Source organism: Silurus meridionalis, chromosome 28, assembly GCF_014805685.1.
Source record: "Silurus meridionalis isolate SWU-2019-XX chromosome 28, ASM1480568v1, whole genome shotgun sequence".
Taxonomy (NCBI): Eukaryota; Metazoa; Chordata; class Actinopteri; order Siluriformes; family Siluridae; genus Silurus; species Silurus meridionalis.
Genome location: NC_060911.1, coordinates 14,448,712 through 14,466,277, shown reverse-complemented (window position 1 = coordinate 14,466,277; position 17,566 = coordinate 14,448,712). Strand labels below are relative to the sequence as shown.

Genomic DNA, 17,566 nt, shown 5'->3' with positions numbered 1-17,566 from the left:
TTTTATTTACAAATTCCCGAAACTGAAAAGTCCAACTGTTTCTACTGAAGTCTGTAATTCTTTGGATCAGCTGTTACATTCCTGTAAGGAAGATTCCAGATAAAATCCTGAACCTAAAAAGGAAAAAAAAAACCTTCCCATAATCTTTTCACATTAAAACATAACTTTACACACACACACACACACACACACACACACACACACACACACAATAGTGTTACTTTATGCAAATAAGGCTTCATTTAAATTTGCATACTTAATGATTCTATAAAAAAATGATGTAACAAACCAGTTTTTAGACTGAATTAACCTTGAACGACCTTAAAACTAAAGACTGCTCTGATATACACGTTTTCAGAATATCAGTGAACAATCATGGAACATTATTTAGTCCTGGGGATTCTAACCTGAGATATGTACAATTGGGAATTAGGATACAGTATATATGTGTGTGTGTGTGTGTGTGTGTGTGTGTGTGTGTGTGTGTGTGTGTGTGTTTCCTAGCCCCATAAAAATGATATGCTGACTTTTCTTTTAAAAGTTGTGTTCATGACTGACAGTCCGCATCAGTTCCATGTGGTTGCTGGATCGCAGCCCACAGCGTTACACTGCAGGACCCTGGACAGAATGTTCTCATACTCCGGGACTCAAAACGGTCTGCTGAACTCTCACACACACATCTACAGTAAGGTTTCTTTCTCTTCATAGATCGAATTCTGTGATGTAAATCTGCTTTTGCACAGTATTTTAAATATTTGTAGTCTGATGCAGTGTCTGAACTTTGATAATAAATGATCTAAACATTTTTCTGGACACTTTTTCGTCGTTGCTCTGGTGTTTGGTAACGTTTATGGACCTGAATGTGGATGTAGAACATGAGGACATCATCGTTTCATCGTTAAATACAGTAGATAAAGCGCTGGCTCGGTGTTTGGGTGTGATCTTCTCAGCTTGTTTACTCCAGGCTTCACTTCTCCTCCAGCCTCAGGTCTGCTTTCTCCCTCGTGTGGCTGTAGCTGGATATTACATCCTAGAACCTGGACGGTTTATACCTCAGTAAATCACCATCTTTAATCTTCTGATCAGGACAAGGACGTGATCTGGTGTGATGGAAGGTCTGGATGTGAAGATGTTCCTCTTGTTCCTCATGGCTCTGCTCTCTCTCAGAGTAAGACCTTCACTGTAAATGATTGCTTATAAGATTGTATATAGAAAGACTGTATTTCAAATATTTATATAAGATATTTGTGTAATCAGATTATTTCTTTCAATACCTTAATTACATGTAGGTTGTATATTTTTATGCAGGATTATAGAGATGTTATGTTTATATACTTATTCGAATTTTACTTTATGCCAGCGTTATTTTAGCAGCAGATACTCATGTTAAAAAATTTATTTCGCATCAACTTGGCAATAGTTACAATTATTAATAAGCTCAGGCATTTAGAATTGAAAACTCAATATACAAAGTGTTTAAATATAATAACCACGCGATAAAACTATGAGTTTAGAATGAAAGCATTGAAATGATGGTCAAATAATGATAGTTTTAGGCTGAAAATGGGGAAGCGACTACAAGAAACGAGTAAACTCAGTGATTCATTTCAGCTGCGCACAACAGGAAACGTGAGTCAAAATTTGGGATTTAGTTTAATAAAAATAATAAAAAAAATTAAAAATAAAAGAAACTCCTCTAAACACTGAGCACATCAAGCATCAAGCACTAAACTATATTTAAACAAAATCCAAAAAAACGTTAAGTGGATACAAAAGTAGTGTAAATCTGACGCATCGTGAACTGACAAAAAAAAAACTGCCGAGCGAAGCAGCGAAGGTGCCGTTCGAGCCAAAGGTCAAAGGAAGAAAAAAAGGAAGCGACGAGTGCAGAAGTCAAATCGGAGAGGTCGAGTGATGGAAAAATGAGGAAGGTTAGAGAGATGCGTGAAAAGAAGTCATGTAAGAAAGAAAAGAACACCGAAGGAAATGTGCTTTGGTAAGCGAAAAAATCAGGAGGGCAAATTCTGTGATGAAGGAGGTGAAAAAACGCTGGTATTTAGAGACGTGTTTTTGATTTAAAAAAAAGACGCTGACAAGGCGACTTTTACATGAGACGTTTTTAAAATATGTAAAAGATATAAAGGTTATCTTTATCTTTATAAATATCTTTCGGTTATTGAACTGTTAAAAGAATGTTTTATTTGATCCAGGTCTTGGCTCCACCCCTGCCTTGTGATTGGTTGTTTCCCTCACATGTTCTTATTGAATACACCAGTAAATAGTTTGTAAAACCCCAGTGTTCAGATCTCATTGTTCCCTTTATGATTTTGGATCATGGTTTTGATTAATTTGCTTTCTTTGTGCTTTTCTCAAATCCTCCTTTAATTTCAATATAATCCGATTAATAATCAAATATAAGATTAAAAATACGATTTTTGTTCTACTTGTGAAATGTAAAGCTGGAAGAAATGTCCACATTGATTCCTAGAAGTGCAGGTCCTGCAGTACAGGTTAGCTCCAGGTTTACTTGGTTCTCCAGATGACTATTTGAGAACATGTCGTTTCTTTATGTTTTTCTACACCGGTTTTATTAATCACAGCACCTTCAGGGCTTCTCCATCAGGTGTATTTTCATGCTGTCATGTTGTGCAGGTGGAGGCGGAGGTGAAGAAGATGGACATGGCTCCTTATGCGGTAGACTTTAACTTCTCAGAGTGTCGAGATGAAATGCTGAAGGCTGTTACTGAAACGGGCGGCCTGCTGCAGAAGGAACTCGATGCTGATAAAGAGTTTAAGACGTTGTGGAGTAAAAATGACAGCGTGTGCCAGAAGAGCGTTCCCGGTGGAACGCCGGATCACGTGCGTGCTCTACACGTGTACGCAAATTCGAAAAATTCATTCAGAAAAAGGTTCAATAATTTGGTTCAGATAAAAGGCGCGAACGTCACAACCTACAAGATTGGATTTCACTTCAAGTCTCTTTACTTTTTCCTGATGGACTCCATGCGACTGCTGAAGCACACCAACAGCTGTAGGAATGTGTACTACGCCACCAAGGACATGTACACGGCAGATGAAAAGGCAGAGGTCCGATTCGGAAGGTTCATGCAAGCCGTAAATTCAAAGAGCTCTCAAATTGAAACAATTGATACAGAAGAAGGTGGCACCTTGTTTTCCATCAATTCCTGTTTTGTGTTTAATGTTGAAGAGAACACGTGTAAATCTGACGAAATGCAGAATATTATTTCTCCAGTGGAGGTCTTCAGAGTGCAGAGCGTTAAAGATGAAGCCACCGATGATAATACCAAGTATAAAGAAATCACTCTACAGCACTCACGCTTTCTCAGCAATGCGAGCTGTCCTTTCCTCCAAAGGTGAGCCAGAGATTAAAATAAATATCTTCATATTCGAGGGCCACTGGTTTGCCTTTAGCTAATTGCTAATGCCTTCTATTTTAAACCCAGACATTACATCTAATAAACAGAATTTCACTAACAACTGAAGTAACAAAACAGTTTTTTTTTCTTCTAAATGTTTGTTTCTTTGTTTGACTTTTTTCTCCCATTTTTCTTTTTGGTCTTCATCTGAAGGTCAGGTCATTCTTCAGCTGGTTCTTCTGCTCCATTACTGACCCTCAAGACTCTGGTGGCAGTGATGTTCCTCACTATGGCCAGTCTTCAGTTCATGTCTCTGCTCTAGAAGTCGAGTCTGAAAAAAATAAACATTTTATTTAGCTTGCTAGCTTTTTATTTCTATTAAGCTATGCTATATCACTGTGTAACTCTATAAACATAGACTGGGTACGAGATTTCCACAGTTTTATCCATAAATGATTTCAGTGGATTGCAGTGACCAATTAGATCTGCCTTTGGTCCTTAGTTTTCCATCAGTGTCAGAATTGTTGCGGGGGGTTGTTCGAAGACCACGAATTGTGGATGTACCCCCTATGGTACCTTAGTGAATTCATCTAGACATTAAAGCAGTAAGTTGGTTCAAAAATCAGTTGGAGAGCTACATAAATATGACCTCGGGCAGTCTGCTTCGCTAACACGTCAAATTTCAACGCTCCAGTTCAGAGTTCTATAAAAGTCTACTGAAAATGATGTCAAAGGGGTCAAAGTCTTGTGGGAACTCACGCAGGTTAAAATAATGATGACAAAAGTGGTACCCAGTCAAAAATTAACGCCGAGGGTTCCTGGCGAACGCGTCCATGTGACGAGTTAGGAGCGAGAACGTGTTCTCGTGAGTGACCCGACATGACTGATCGGCGTCGATTAGAAAGTATGTCCTACAGAGGTACTAAAATATCAAAGAGCAGATATCTATTACCAGAACAGCTGTGTGTGCTAAAGATTTATAGAAGCCTCAAAGGACTTTTAAGCGGTATAGAGATGTCATAAAATACAATCTTATAACTGCTAGTATACAATACGAGGTGGTATCAAAACTCGCTCTGTTTACAAGAAAGTACTTTATTTATCTACGTTTCAACACCATCACTTTTCAAATAGTCCCCTTGCACAGTGTGGCAAAATTGGTCACCGCCCCACTTCCTTCCCATGAACCATTTGCTCTCCTACACTGGTGCCGAAACCCAGGTAGGAAAGTAGGGCGGTGACCAGTTTTGACCCAGTCAGGTCTCCCACTCTCACTCCAACATGGAACACTGATTCGACAAATCTTCAACAGGTTACCACACAGCAATACAGCGCTCCCAGTGTTCTTCTGGAAGTCTCCAGCATGTCATGTTTGAAGCATGTCAAGCACCTCCTGCGATTCGCTCCAGATCTCAGCAACAGTGTCCCCAGGTCTTCATCTCCGGGAAGAGGGCGAAGTCAACATCAGCCGAATCTGGCGAGTAGGATGCGTGTGGAAGTGAGATCGTGTGGTTTGTTTTTCCGACGATCATAATGCACGAGTTGACCAATGGTTCCTCGGAGGTTGAGCTTGTCGAAGGTCTTCCTGAGTGGCGCCGTACGCCAAACGTACCTCACGTCAGATGTCTAAGTAGCAGATTTGCCCGGTTTCATGTTGAAATTCACATTTGCTCTTGGCTCTAACTTGCCATCTGTGATTTCATCGGGAACGGGAACGCACTTGGTCAGAACAGCACCGGTTACACCATAAGTCTCCAAACGTTTTGATCACCACCTCATAATTCAACATTTTAAATTCATCCCCACAGTGGGAACGTTATATCGTTTCTGAAGGTTTGTGTTGTCTTTGAAAACCTGGTTTCAAGATACCATGGTGTGTATTGAGATTTCATGAGCAGGTACATTTTCCATTGCATATCCATCCATAGCCTTCTATTGCGCTTCATTCTGCATTTAATTCATCAGGTAAAAAAACTAAATAAAAATAAACATATTATTGTGAAATAATTGTAGACTCCTTCTTTATGAAAATGTACCTGATGTTTACTAAAACCTGCACACACTCAGAACCTTCATTTCTCCACCTTTGTGAAATTGTCTTGTTTTATGTTAAAAGTCGAGATTCCAACACAATCTCAGATTTAAGCCCAGGATCTATAATAGGTTTTTATGAAATATCATTAATGTTCATAAATTCAGAGGTTTATCCAGTAGCAGCTCCTTAAAGGGATGTCCTCACACAGCACTCACACTTCATTAGAATACTTTCCTCATTTGGTCCACCTTGACCCTCTCTGTGCTTTTGTTCTGTTCAGAGTTGCCCACAGGGAGACTTACATGGCCATGTGGTCCATCAGGAGGAGGAAGAGCCGAGTCCCGTTATGGTGGAAGAAAACAGCCTACTGAACTGTTTTGTTTGGCTTCCAGGATGTGAATGCTGCTTTACTCTTTGGGTCCAAACACTGAATACCATTCCATTTAGAGAGAGAGAGAGAGAGAGAGAGAGAGAGAGAGAGAAGCATCTCTACACTTCACAATATGAAGTCTGAGGAAGAGGAATGGTTCTTCTCCAGTTTCTCATACATCTCACATTAATTGATAGTGTTTTTACAGACTTGGCTAATCACAGTAACACTGAGGGAGAAGGTATTGCAGATGTTCTCAGAGTTTATCATGTTCCACACTGTAACTGTGGTGTAGAGCCGACGCTGTTTTATTAGCAGTGTTATTATCATTAGCCTTGTTTAATTCTCCACTGTGTAGATGTTGTGTGGATGTAAGACCTCGCACCAAATTACACTGCCATATAAAGTGATTATTATGACCCTGTAAAATCAGTCAGGTTTCTTTCCCAGGGTTCTCTCTTCCGTAGGGTTCTTTTTTAAAAAGTGTTCTCTCACAGGGTTCTCTCTTTTCCAGGGTTCTCTCTTTCACAGGGTTCACTCTTTTGTAGGGTTCTTTCTTACAAAGTGTTCCCTCACAGGGTTCTGTCTTACACAGGGTTCCCTTTTTCCACAAGGTTCTTTCTTTTCCAGGCTTCTGTCTTCCAGGGTTTTCTTCTTTCATAGGGGTTGTTCTTCTCCAGGGATCTCTCTTTCACAAGGGTTCTTTCTTACAATGGGTTCTGTCTTTCAGAGGGTTCCCTTTTTTCCAGGGTTCTTTCTTTCATAGTGTTCTCTCTTTTCTAGGGTTACCTCTTTTACTCAGTTCTATTGTTTATAAGTTTTTATTTTATTATCAGGATTCTCTCTAATAGGGTTCTCTCTTTCACTGGGTTCTCTCTTTTCCAGGGTTGCAGGGGAAAAAAACTTGCAGAAAAATCCTAACACTGTCTATTGCATTCCCTCTTAGGGTTCTTTGCTAGGGTTCTCTCTCAGCATTCTCTTTCAGTAGTCTCTCACAAAGTGTTATTTCAGGGTGCTTCCTAAAGGGTTCTTCTAAGTGTTCTCTCTCAACATTCCCTGCCACGGTTTCTTTCTCAGGATTTTCTCCCAGTGTTCTCTTTCATGGATCTCTCTTAGTGTTCTCTACCACTGTTTGTTACCATGGTTCTTTCTCAGAATTTTCTCCTAGGGTTCTCCCTCAGAGTTTACTCTAGGGTTCTTGTGATCTCTAGTGCGAGCTCCAGTTTGTTTCAGTTGTCTATATTAGGTGTTGTGAGGAGTGCTGAGCTGTCACACATCTCTGTCGCTGTTTAATGTCTCAGGAAAGGTCAGAGATACTTGAAATGTCTTTGTCTTCATTCGGTGTACACACTTTGACTTCGATTTCACAGGAAATGAGCTGAGCAGGTAAAAAGTGCTAACCGGAAATTCTTTCAAACTCAGGATTGAGATGGAATTACAGGTGGAAAAAAATCATCTCTGAGAGCAACGGATCCATAAGAACCCTCAGGAAGCTGGTCCCTCAGGAGGACCTTTACAGGTCAGAACCTATTCCTCATTTTGTTTCTGAAGCACCAAATGTTTAAACCACCTCAGAAATGTTTGTGGAAACCATGACTGCTATTCTTCTGCACTGTCCTATCTCAGTCCTGACTCTGACCCAGGAAACAATCCGATTAGGAATATTTGGAAGGAGGTAAAGGAGGAGGAGAAGATGGAAGAAAAGGAGGAGGGAGAGAGGCAGCAGCACCGTGTCATGTATCTTGGGTGGAATTCAAACCCGGGGTGCTGAGCAGGCAGGGCAGGGGCTCGGCTTCGACTTCACACAGCCATCAGACTACAGACGAACACGAACACGTAAGTTCCTCTGGTCTCTCTCTAGACTTCCAAACCTCTTCATATCGTTCCCTCATTGTTCTGCATGTGTAGCGTTTGATCTCTCGCTGTGCTGCTTCCTTATCCAACGTTTACACAACAGCCGATTTAGAAAAAGTCGTGTTTTCTTACATAAATCTCTGTTTTGTCTCTCAAAGTGACTCAATCTGGTTAAGGTTCTGATTTCACATACCTAGAGCTACATAGAGCTGTAGCATTAAAAAAGAGCTAGAATGTGAGGTTTCCCAAACCCATCATCAGCTATTCTGGTGGTACTTATTACCTCTTTCCTGCTCTGATGCAGAGCAAGATGCATGAATCCCCTGTGAGTACAGGACACTCCTCTGGTGGTTTACATAATCATCAATGTGGATCAGTTTGCATTGTGTTTAATTATAGCCTGGGGATAATGAAAGCTGAATTGATGATGATGAATTCAGATCCACTTGTCTGCAGATGATTTTTTCCCCATCTTGCACAAATAATGGCATTAATATTTGTGAGAAAAAAACATTCCCAGATTCCCAGTCCAGCATTCAGGAGCAGACTGTAGCGCTCGGAGTCGATGCTCTCATCTGCAGAGCTTTGACAGACACCAGCATGTGCAGTTTGTCATCTGATCTTTCTTGGCTAGGACTTGCTTGACCACTGCAAAGTGAATGTTTCTCTCTCCACACCATCTATAGCAAGCTCGGGCCAGCCGAGGGTAGCGTCCGATCCTTGCCCGAGGATTTTATGGTCTTTCGTATGTTTGAGATCCTAAAATAAAACACGAGAATGAGAGAATGTGCCAGACTGCCCTAAAAAGCATTGTTCTGGTGCGGATACCTGATGATTTACTGCATTTGTCTGGAAGGTCGTATCGTAACCTCACAAGTCAATAGTGATCAAAGGCGTTCAGCTACTGCTCACATGAGGAATGAGATGATCTGATCGATGTTCGCCTGATCTTTAAGATTTTAAAATCGACCACTGCAAACCATCTCCACGAGCGTGTCAGATTCATACGTAGCTCTATTATTGAGACCTTTTGGGTTAAAGTGTGATTGTCTTTTCATTATTTATCCTGGTGACGATGCAGCCAAGAGGATTTAAGGGTGTCAGCTGCACATGTATTTGTGCATATATGTATAGTCTGAAATTATTTTTTTTTCTCTTTCTTACCCGACACAGAAATACATCTGAAGAAGGACGAGTCTGAATGAAAGCTCCAAACCATTAACAGAAAGGAGTGCTGATTTTACTAGTGCAACAAAGAGTCATAAAAAGTGGAGAAGAGCCACTAATTTTAACTATAAGCAAGAATAAGAAGAAATATCACCTGGGAAGAACATGGAGCACCTTCCACAGACGAAAGGCAAAGGACTTTTGATGTTTGCGAGACGCCGCCAAAGGATCGATGAAATTGCTGCAGAACACGAAGAGCTGAGGAGTAAAGGTATACCGGTGGAAGCATTCATTGGGCCTGAGATTGATGAATCCTCAAAACCCTGTCCTCAGGAGGACATTCCTCCCGTCCAGCAAAATGGACAAATTAAGCAGCAACTAAAGTATCACGATCATCAAACTCAACAGCAGATCTTTCAGCAGCAAAGTCCTGGTTTAAATGGTATGGATTCCTATCAAGATTCTTTAGCAACCAAACCCTTGGTGTCCAATAGAACAGCTAGGCCTTTTCTGGGCGGTCTAAATCAATCCCCAACACAATTTTCTCCTGTGAGAAGTGTCCATAGTCCAACAATAAGGAAATCGGAAAATATTTTTAAAGTTCCTGTTCCAGTAAACACAAGCCCACAGGTGTGGTCACCCACAGGAGATATAATTGCCTCTCGTGATGAACGGATCGCAGTACCAGCTATCAAGACTGTAATTCTGCCTGAAATGAAAAGGAGAGGAGCAAATAAAACCCACTCTAAAGAACTACCAGAGGAAGATTACTTCAGTCTTGGTGCAGAGGCTTGCAATTTCATGCAAGCTCCATTTATCAGACAAAAACACCCTCCACCAGTCCTTCCCAAACCTACATTAAACCCACATTGTCCACCCTGGTCTGCAGAAGAAAATGCCACTCCCAGTCCGCTTACACCATCAAGTCCTCTTCCTGTTCAACAGCACTGGACTCCACCTCAACCTCAGCCAGCTACCAAACCCTGGGCTCCATCACCAACTCAGCCGATGCCGCAACAGCATTTACCAACCAAAACTTTAGCTTCATTTAAACCAACCTGGTCATCAGAACCACAACAGACACACACCACTGCAACTCCCTTGCAATCAAAGCTCCCATGGACTAAAACCCAAACTGATAGAAGTTCTGTAGTTTCCTGCCCTCCCCAGCGAGCAAGCTCTTATGTCCGTCCATCCAGAGCTCCACCAGTTTCTTCAATCCCTGAAATTGGATCCAGCGATGGTTCAGTCATTAAGGGGAAAGGTGCAGAACTTTTTGCTAGGCGTCAGACTCGTATGGAGAAGTTTATAGTGGATGCTGACACGGTCCAGGCCAACACGGTCAGATCCCCCTCACCCACACTATCCATGCCAAGCACCTGGAAATATTCTTCTATTATCCGAGCCCCTCCTCCTGTCTCCTATAACCCCACAGTGTCCCCCTTCTACCCTCTAGCAGCACAGAAGCAAACAATTCCTATGGCAAACTCAAATATAAAACCCAAAGCAAACAAGGAGAAACCAAAGACACCACTAAAGCATCTCAGCGTTATGGATGTGATGAAACATCAGCCGTACCAGCTGGACTCATCCCTCTTTACCTACAGCTCCAATGCTGAAGCGAAGGGTTCAAGCCCAAAAACATCCCCTCTTCCCCCAGGAGACCCCAAGCAAACCGTGGCCTACAGCTCCAGCTATCTGCAAGCCTCATCCCCAGTTCTATCTCCTGGAAGTGTTCAGTCTTTTCAGCATGGTGCTCAGGCCCAACCCAGTGGACCAGTGAGTGTTTCTTATGCCTTCACTCGCCAGTCCACTCCAGCCGAAGCTCATCCCACTGCACAGGCTGCACAAGGGAAACTACCAGCACCATGCATGATGCATCACGAGCCAAAGAGCAAAACCTTCAGCAGCCAATCAACTGGGAGCAATGCTTTACTGTCCACTTCCTCTTTTCTTCTGAATAGTGAAATCAGCCCGAGATATAGTTTGCCGATGGCTCCAAGGCCTAAGTTTTCCGCTAAAAAGGCAGCTGTTGGTGGGAAGCAGTGGAAACCCGTCGTAATGTTGCACTGAGGACAGGGTTTACTAATGACATCTACAGTATGTTATGGAATGGAAACAAAAACAGAGATTATGAAAAGAATTAGCTAGCTAGTTAGTCAGTTTGCTAGCTAGCAAGTTTAAAATAGATTTATTTTGTGATTAAGGCTGTGGTGTTGATCAGGAAATTGCTCTGTATGTAAATTAGATCTAGGCTTAGTGTTATTTATTTGATCTGAAAAGATGAGTGCTGGTGCAATATGTGTAAACAATCCAGAGATTGAGATTGTCTTCAGGTGTGTATTTATTTCATAGGAATTAAGACAGAAATGGATTTTTGTACTCTCAGGAGAAGGTTTATATACAGTTATATTATTATTATAGTGAGTTATATTAGATCGTTGTATTATTATTTTTTTACTTCATGGATGATTAAACCGGAGGTAAAAGTGATTGGTGGTGGAAATAAAAGCACTGGTGGCATCGTGTGGAAATGGTGTGTTTAGATTTGATAGGATTCGGAGGTTGTGAAACCAAACAGGAAAAAAGTGTCACTTCTTCACTCAGTTCTGTTGTGTTTTCTGTTCTTTTTTTGTAGCTTTTCTTTTTCTTCTCATGATGAACTCGGTACGAGTCTCGCTGCTGGGCAGAATGTGATTCTTTTTATGTACACAGGTTCATGAAGAACAGTCGTGTTACGAGTCTTGGGTCACATCTCCTTCCAATCGCCCGGTTCTTCATATATTTCTCTAAAATATTGCACTTCTTCTTATTAAACGTTTCTGCCAGCTCTGTCTGTCTTCTTTCTTTCATCTCTGAGACCATTTTTGTATTCTATAATACTATTATTAAATACACAGTGTATGACATTAATGATAAAAATAGGAATAGTCTTTCTGTCTCTAACAGCTAAACCACATCCAGCATGATCCTGAGCTCTGAGATTCCAGCACCACCAGTTTCTTACTTTTATTCTATAAGAAAAAATGAAGAATCCTGAAGAATCTCAGTAGTAATAAAGAAATAAAGTTGCTTGATAAACTTTAGTTTTATAGTCTGTGGTCTCAGATTTTCTACACTTTTTACTCTTGATAATCTGAGCTGTATTCTAATATCTGCCTGCATGTGGTTCACTTTACACTGCAACACATTTCATGCCTCCCTAAATATAGCAGCAGCAGCAGCACGTCTATCTTTACACCACACGCCCTCCTTATTAAACCCTGCTCCTGCTCAGGAACTCGATAAGGTCCACGCCTGCCAACACGCCCAGGCCCTAGATAAAAGAAGTAAGTGCTGAAAACTGCCCCCTGGTATAGGGGATAAGCAGCAGCGCTCTCCCTGGTATTATAAAATCGCAGGATTATTTCCACAGTTAGCAAGCGAATATGATGGTGGACATGATCTATCATTTAAACTGACATTAAAATGGCGGCTGTAGATCTTCTGAGAGGAACCTTTCGGTTGGAACTGTGATCCAGGTTCTCCAGTGTTCCTGAGAGTTTCCTGAACAAAACATACAAAAGATGATGCATAGAATAAAATTTTTTACTTTGTAGATTATATTATGTAAGCAATGAACACTGTGTGTGTGTGTGTGTGTGTGTGTGTGTGTGTGTGTGTGTGTGTGTGTGTTACATTTATGTATTAAAGACACCATTCTAAAGACCATATAACAGACAATTATATATAGGGTTAGGTTTAGGGTTAGGATTGGGGTTAAAAATTGGGTTGGGATAAGGATTAGCAGTAATGTATTGTAATCTAAACTCACATCATATTCTATATCACTATATGGACACTAGGTGGCAGCAACAACCACCAGAAACTCACAGCAACAATCCTTTGGAAGTCCTGACATACTGTACTGATAATCTCTGACATCCATGTCTTCCTCGTGTAGGTCTACAGCCGGAGCCGCTCCATGTCTCTGCCGAGAAGACACTCCTCCATGTCCACTCTTTCTCCGGTGTCCAGTCCAGGCTTCCATCCTGGCCATGGTTGTGTGGACAGGCAGATGTCCTGGGCTGAACATTCTGCTGCTCCTCGGAGTCCCCTGTGCCTGCTTAGTGAAGACCTCGGCTCAGGAAACTTGCCGAGTTTCCAGTCCGCTGTGCACAGGAGGTCACTGCCGGAGGAGAAGCCGGTGGTTTATGGTCCGCCGTTCAGACCGGCGCAACCTCTTCCAGTCTCCAACAGATACCCCATAACCTGCTCTCTTCCCAGGAATTTCTCTCCTCACTCTGAGTATTCCCAAACTCACCGAGTCAGCTGGAGGATGTAGAGGCATGTGACGCTGAGATCCTCCTCATGCTCATCACCTTCACACAGCACACTCACAGAAACACTGAGGTAATGAGTGAGGGATGGAGAAAAAACAGAGAGTCGCGGTGCTCGAGCTGCTGCTGCTCAGGAATTATTAAAAAAATGGTTTTATTAACTTTAAAAGCACTAAGCACTCATATTTAGCAGGTGTTCAGCATTCTGTGTAGCGTTTAGAGTAGAAATCAATGGAAACAGATGTGAGACATGTACTGTGCTAACAATAACTTGCTGTTTTACACAATCGTTTGATCGTATCTCTGCATTAAGCTCCATTTGTGTGGATATTTTAAATTAATCAATATCCATGATGTTCTACCCTCTAAACGATGCCCCACCCACTAGCTTCTGCCCTCTGGAACCCACCCCTTGCTCCACCCCATAGGTTCTGCTCTCTAAACTTTGTACCCTACCTACCATATAGGTTCTGCAATTTAAACCCCACCCCCTGTACCACCCACTTTGTTCTTCCCTCTAAACTCCACCCCTTACTTTGTCAAGTTTTGACCTTTAAACCCCACCCCGACCCTAACCCCTAGGTTTTGCCCTCTAAATTCTGCCCCTTGCTCCACCCATTACCTTCTGCCTTCTTAACTCCACCCCCTGACCCACCATTTCTCTCTAGCTGAAGGAGGGAATTTACATGACAGCTGATTGAACACGTTTAGGATAAACAGATAAAGTGTTTGAATGATAAAGGTGATTTTTGCTGTTCTGCTGTAACATGAAGAAAGAATGTTGAAGGTGTTGAATATGGAATATTTTTGCAGAAAGTTTCAGAAGTTTCCAGAAGTGACGTTTTAAGGTCTGGGTGACGTCAGTTGCGATTTTTCCCTCGCTGTAGTTTTAGCGCGTGTTTTTTCACCGACTCACGATAAACTTTAGTTAGAATTGAAAATGCCGAGGTCATGTGATCTGAAGCTCCTCCCACACATCGCTGCTGGTTTGACGTTTTGCTGCAGAGTGGGCGTGTCCAAACAAATAAATGATGTAACAACACAATCAATAAACAAACAAACAAACAATTGCCACCATTTCACTGTTATCCTCCAGTGTCTTCATTCTGAAATATTATTGTTATTTGTGTACTAAGAATAACAACAACAACAACAACAACAACAATAATAATAATAATAATAATAATAATAATAATAATAATAGTAATAATAATAATAATAATAATAATAAGGTTGATATTTGAATACATGTAATTATGTTAAAAAATGTCAAAATACTAATCTGTAATAAAGAAAGAGCAAAAAGAGAGAAGAAAATAACAGAGACCCATATCCCCCTCTCCAACACACACACACACACACACACACACACACACACACACACACACACACACACACACACTTCTGTGTCATGGCATTGTCGCGATGTTGAACCCACGCTAAAATTAGTCTATTGATGTAAGCTGCCATTCCACACACACACACACACACACACACACACACACACACACACACACTCCCCCAGCACTGAGTGCTGATTGTAGAACAGAGGAGAAAGAAGTTTGTGTGTGAATCAGACTTTGAGGTGACCTGACTTCAGACACACTCACACACACACACAGGTAAGAAACAAACCTTTATCATAAAACCGTGTGTGTGTGTGTGTGTGTGTGTGTGTGTGTGTGTGTGTGTGTGTGTGTGTGTGTGTTTGTGTGTTTTACATACATTTCAGCTGTGATGACCCTGTGACCTTCTCTTGAAACCATCTTAGCTTTTTGTGGAGATAAAAGTTCAGTGTGTGTTCTCACGTTGCTCTGTAACTCTCGCAATCGTTTTAAACTCCAAGATTTTCTGATCAGCTGTGTGTGTGTGTGTGTGTGTGTGTGTGTGTGTGTGTGTGTGTGTGTGTGTGTGTGTTTTACACAGAGGACATGATGTCCATCAGCACCAAACAATCTGAACACTTAACACTGTACACGTCACACACTGCCCTACTCTGAACCTTTAAAGATCTCAGATTATTATAGTGAGACCTTTAACCTTTTACACACACACACACACACACACACACACACACACACACACACACACACACACACAGACCCAGGCAATAAAATAAAGATCCTGAACCTGGAGGAGATTCGGAGGAGGTGTAGTGTGTATGGAAATGGTGCTGATTTAATCCTGAGCTGAAACCTTTGAATCTTTTAAACCAGTAAATGAGTTTTAAACACAAAGAAAATGTTATATTGTGTATAAATTGTGTTTATGTTCTGTAATACATAGGACGTGTTGATGTAATGTGTAATAGTGTGTGATCGCGTCAGACACTTCTGCGAGACAGCAAACAGCGGTATTCAGGATCATTTTCTCTTCTGAAGCATTGATCAACATTGTTGTTTGGATTTGTGTTTTATAATCCTTTATGTTTTCAGGCAAAAGAAATGAAAGTAGTGTAAAATGTAAATAAAAGCAGAATGCAATGTTTTTTTAAATCTCACAAACCCCATTTAACCCATATGGGCAGAGTTTCACCAATTTGTGAAAGACTGCGTGTACAAATTGTGGAACAATTTCAGAATAATGTTCAACATCAAATTGCAAAACAATTGAATATCTCATCATTTACCATAATATCATCAAAACGTTTTTAACAAATCTCTGTGCAGGGGCCACACAAAACACTAATAAAAATCACAAATGCAGGTTAAATCTATATCAGGCAAAGATGTAGTCATTCGTGAATATGATCTAGAAATGCCGCCATCCTCTCTGTGCCTAAGCTCATTTAAAATGTACTGAAGCAAAGTGGAAAACTGTTCTGTGGTCAAACAAATCAAAATTGTAATTTCTTTTATTTGGAAACCATGGACACCATGTCCTCCAGACTAAAGAGGAAAGGGACCATCTGGCTTATCAGCACTCAGTTCAAAAAGCCGGATCTCTGATGTTATGGGAGTGCATTAGCACCTGTAAAATGGGAAGCATGCACATTTGAAAAGGTTCCATCAATGCTAAATGATATATACAGGTTTTAGAGCAACAAGAAAACAATCCAGAAAACGTCTTTTCAGGGAAGGTCTTGCATATTTGAGCAAGACAATGCATTCTGCATACTGCATCTATCACAATAAGATGACTTTTTAGTAGAAGAGTCCGAGTGCTGAATTGGCCTGCCTGCAGTCTAGACCCAACTCCATTTATAAACAATTGGTGCATCATGAAATGAAAATGCAACAAAGGAAACCCAGAACTGTTGAGCAGCTAGAATCCTGTATCAGACACATATGTAGCAACATTCCTCTCCCAAAATTTCAGCAACTGGTCTCCTCAGTGCCCAGATGTATATGGACAGAAGATGTGATGCAACACAGTGGAAAACATGGCTCTGTCCCAACTTCGACTTTGGCTGCAACACGTCTCAACATTCATTTCAAAATGACATCTATCTATCTATCTATCTATCTATCTATCTATCTATCTATCTATCTATCTATCTATCTATCCATCCATCCATCCATCCATCCATCCATCCATCCATCCATCCATCCATCCATCCATCCATCCAAGCAAGCAAGCAAGCCTGAACTCACTGTACTCAGCATGTATAAGCTGTAGGACCAGACAGTGAGGGGTTGTGAGATGTTATAACCCTGGATGTCGATCATGCAGTAGTTGATATGTTTCAGTATTTAGTTGTGTTTTTTCTGCAACTCATGTTTCTCGTCCATTACAGCTCGTCCCAAACCTCATCATGTCACGATTCAGCACACTCTCAGCTCAAGAGAGAAAGAAGCAAGCAGCGGCCATTTGCAGTGAAATCCACGGCACAGCTAATGGTACACCTTCCACACCGACCATTTCTACTCCGATCATACCACCAGAACCACAACACAACACTAACTGATCATACCACCAGAACCACAACACACCACTAACCGATCATACCACCAGAACCACAACACAACACTAACCGATCATACCACCAGAACCACAACACAGCACTAACCGATCATAACACCAGAACCACAACACAACACTAACCGATCATACCACCAGAACCACAACACTAACCGATCATACCACCAGAACCACAACACTAACCGATCATACCACCAGAACCACAACACTTCACAGCACTAACCACAAAACTACACTAACCAAAACACTACACTACACCACACTACACTACAGTTCACTTCATTACACTAACTACAACCACAATCACAACACCACACAACGCTGTACTAACCACAACACTACACTACACTACACTCTACCAACCACTACACTACACTACACTAACCACAACAACTACACTAACAAAAACACTACACTTCACTACAGTACACTACACCAATCACAACCACTACAGTAAACTACACTGCACTAACCAATACACTACACTAACCATAACCACAACCACTACACTAACCACTACACT

General features: G+C 41.3%; 3 protein-coding genes across 6 annotated transcripts in view; all 3 read left to right on the top strand.

The window, feature by feature from the left end:
* Window positions 1-218: 218 nt before the first annotated feature.
* LOC124381309 (T-cell ecto-ADP-ribosyltransferase 1-like) lies at window positions 219-3,734 on the top strand. Of its 3 annotated transcripts, none has more exons than XM_046842819.1 (4): window positions 219-685; window positions 983-1,168; window positions 2,653-3,374; window positions 3,591-3,734. In XM_046842819.1, exons 2-4 carry the CDS (start codon window positions 1,109-1,111, stop codon window positions 3,697-3,699), a joined length of 891 nt encoding a protein of 296 aa, XP_046698775.1. In that variant the 5' UTR covers window positions 219-685; window positions 983-1,108; the 3' UTR covers window positions 3,700-3,734. The 3 variants fall into 3 exon arrangements, with proteins under 3 accessions (XP_046698775.1, XP_046698776.1, XP_046698777.1); XM_046842820.1 differs by lacking the exon at window positions 219-685 and having other exon boundaries at window positions 707-988; window positions 1,087-1,168; XM_046842821.1 differs by lacking the exons at window positions 219-685; window positions 983-1,168 and adding an exon at window positions 1,696-2,510.
* Window positions 3,735-3,880: 146 nt separating this feature from the next.
* On the top strand, window positions 3,881-14,199 carry synpo2b (synaptopodin 2b). The gene is made up of 4 exons (XM_046842816.1): window positions 3,881-7,301; window positions 7,409-7,618; window positions 8,810-10,582; window positions 12,747-14,199. The coding sequence occupies exons 3-4, from the start codon at window positions 8,969-8,971 to the stop codon at window positions 13,125-13,127; spliced, it is 1,995 nt and encodes a 664-aa protein (XP_046698772.1). The 5' UTR covers window positions 3,881-7,301; window positions 7,409-7,618; window positions 8,810-8,968; the 3' UTR covers window positions 13,128-14,199.
* Window positions 14,200-14,606: 407 nt separating this feature from the next.
* The window catches only part of myoz2b (myozenin 2b), a 7,663-nt gene continuing 4,703 nt past the window's right edge, over window positions 14,607-17,566 (top strand). The window contains exons 1-2 of one of the 2 annotated variants that reach the window (XM_046843158.1): window positions 14,607-14,742; window positions 16,855-16,961. In XM_046843158.1, coding sequence (XP_046699114.1) covers window positions 16,877-16,961 — 85 coding nt within the window. In that variant the 5' untranslated portion in view covers window positions 14,607-14,742; window positions 16,855-16,876. Of the gene's footprint in view, window positions 14,745-16,854; window positions 16,962-17,566 lie in introns of both variants that reach the window. The other variant, XM_046843159.1, reaches the window with a different exon arrangement.

Coding starts and splice junctions, on each gene's coding strand:
- LOC124381309 (XM_046842819.1), top strand. CDS start 1,109: ATGGAAGGTCTGGATGTGAAGATGTTCCTCTTGTTCCTCATGGCTCTG. Junction 1,169..2,652: donor TGGCTCTGCTCTCTCTCAGA/GTAAGACCTTCA, acceptor CATGTTGTGCAG/GTGGAGGCGGAGGTGAAGAA. Junction 3,375..3,590: donor AGCTGTCCTTTCCTCCAAAG/GTGAGCCAGAGA, acceptor CTTCATCTGAAG/GTCAGGTCATTCTTCAGCTG.
- synpo2b (XM_046842816.1), top strand. CDS start 8,969: ATGGAGCACCTTCCACAGACGAAAGGCAAAGGACTTTTGATGTTTGCG. Junction 10,583..12,746: donor AGGCCCAACCCAGTGGACCA/GTGAGTGTTTCT, acceptor TTCCTCGTGTAG/GTCTACAGCCGGAGCCGCTC.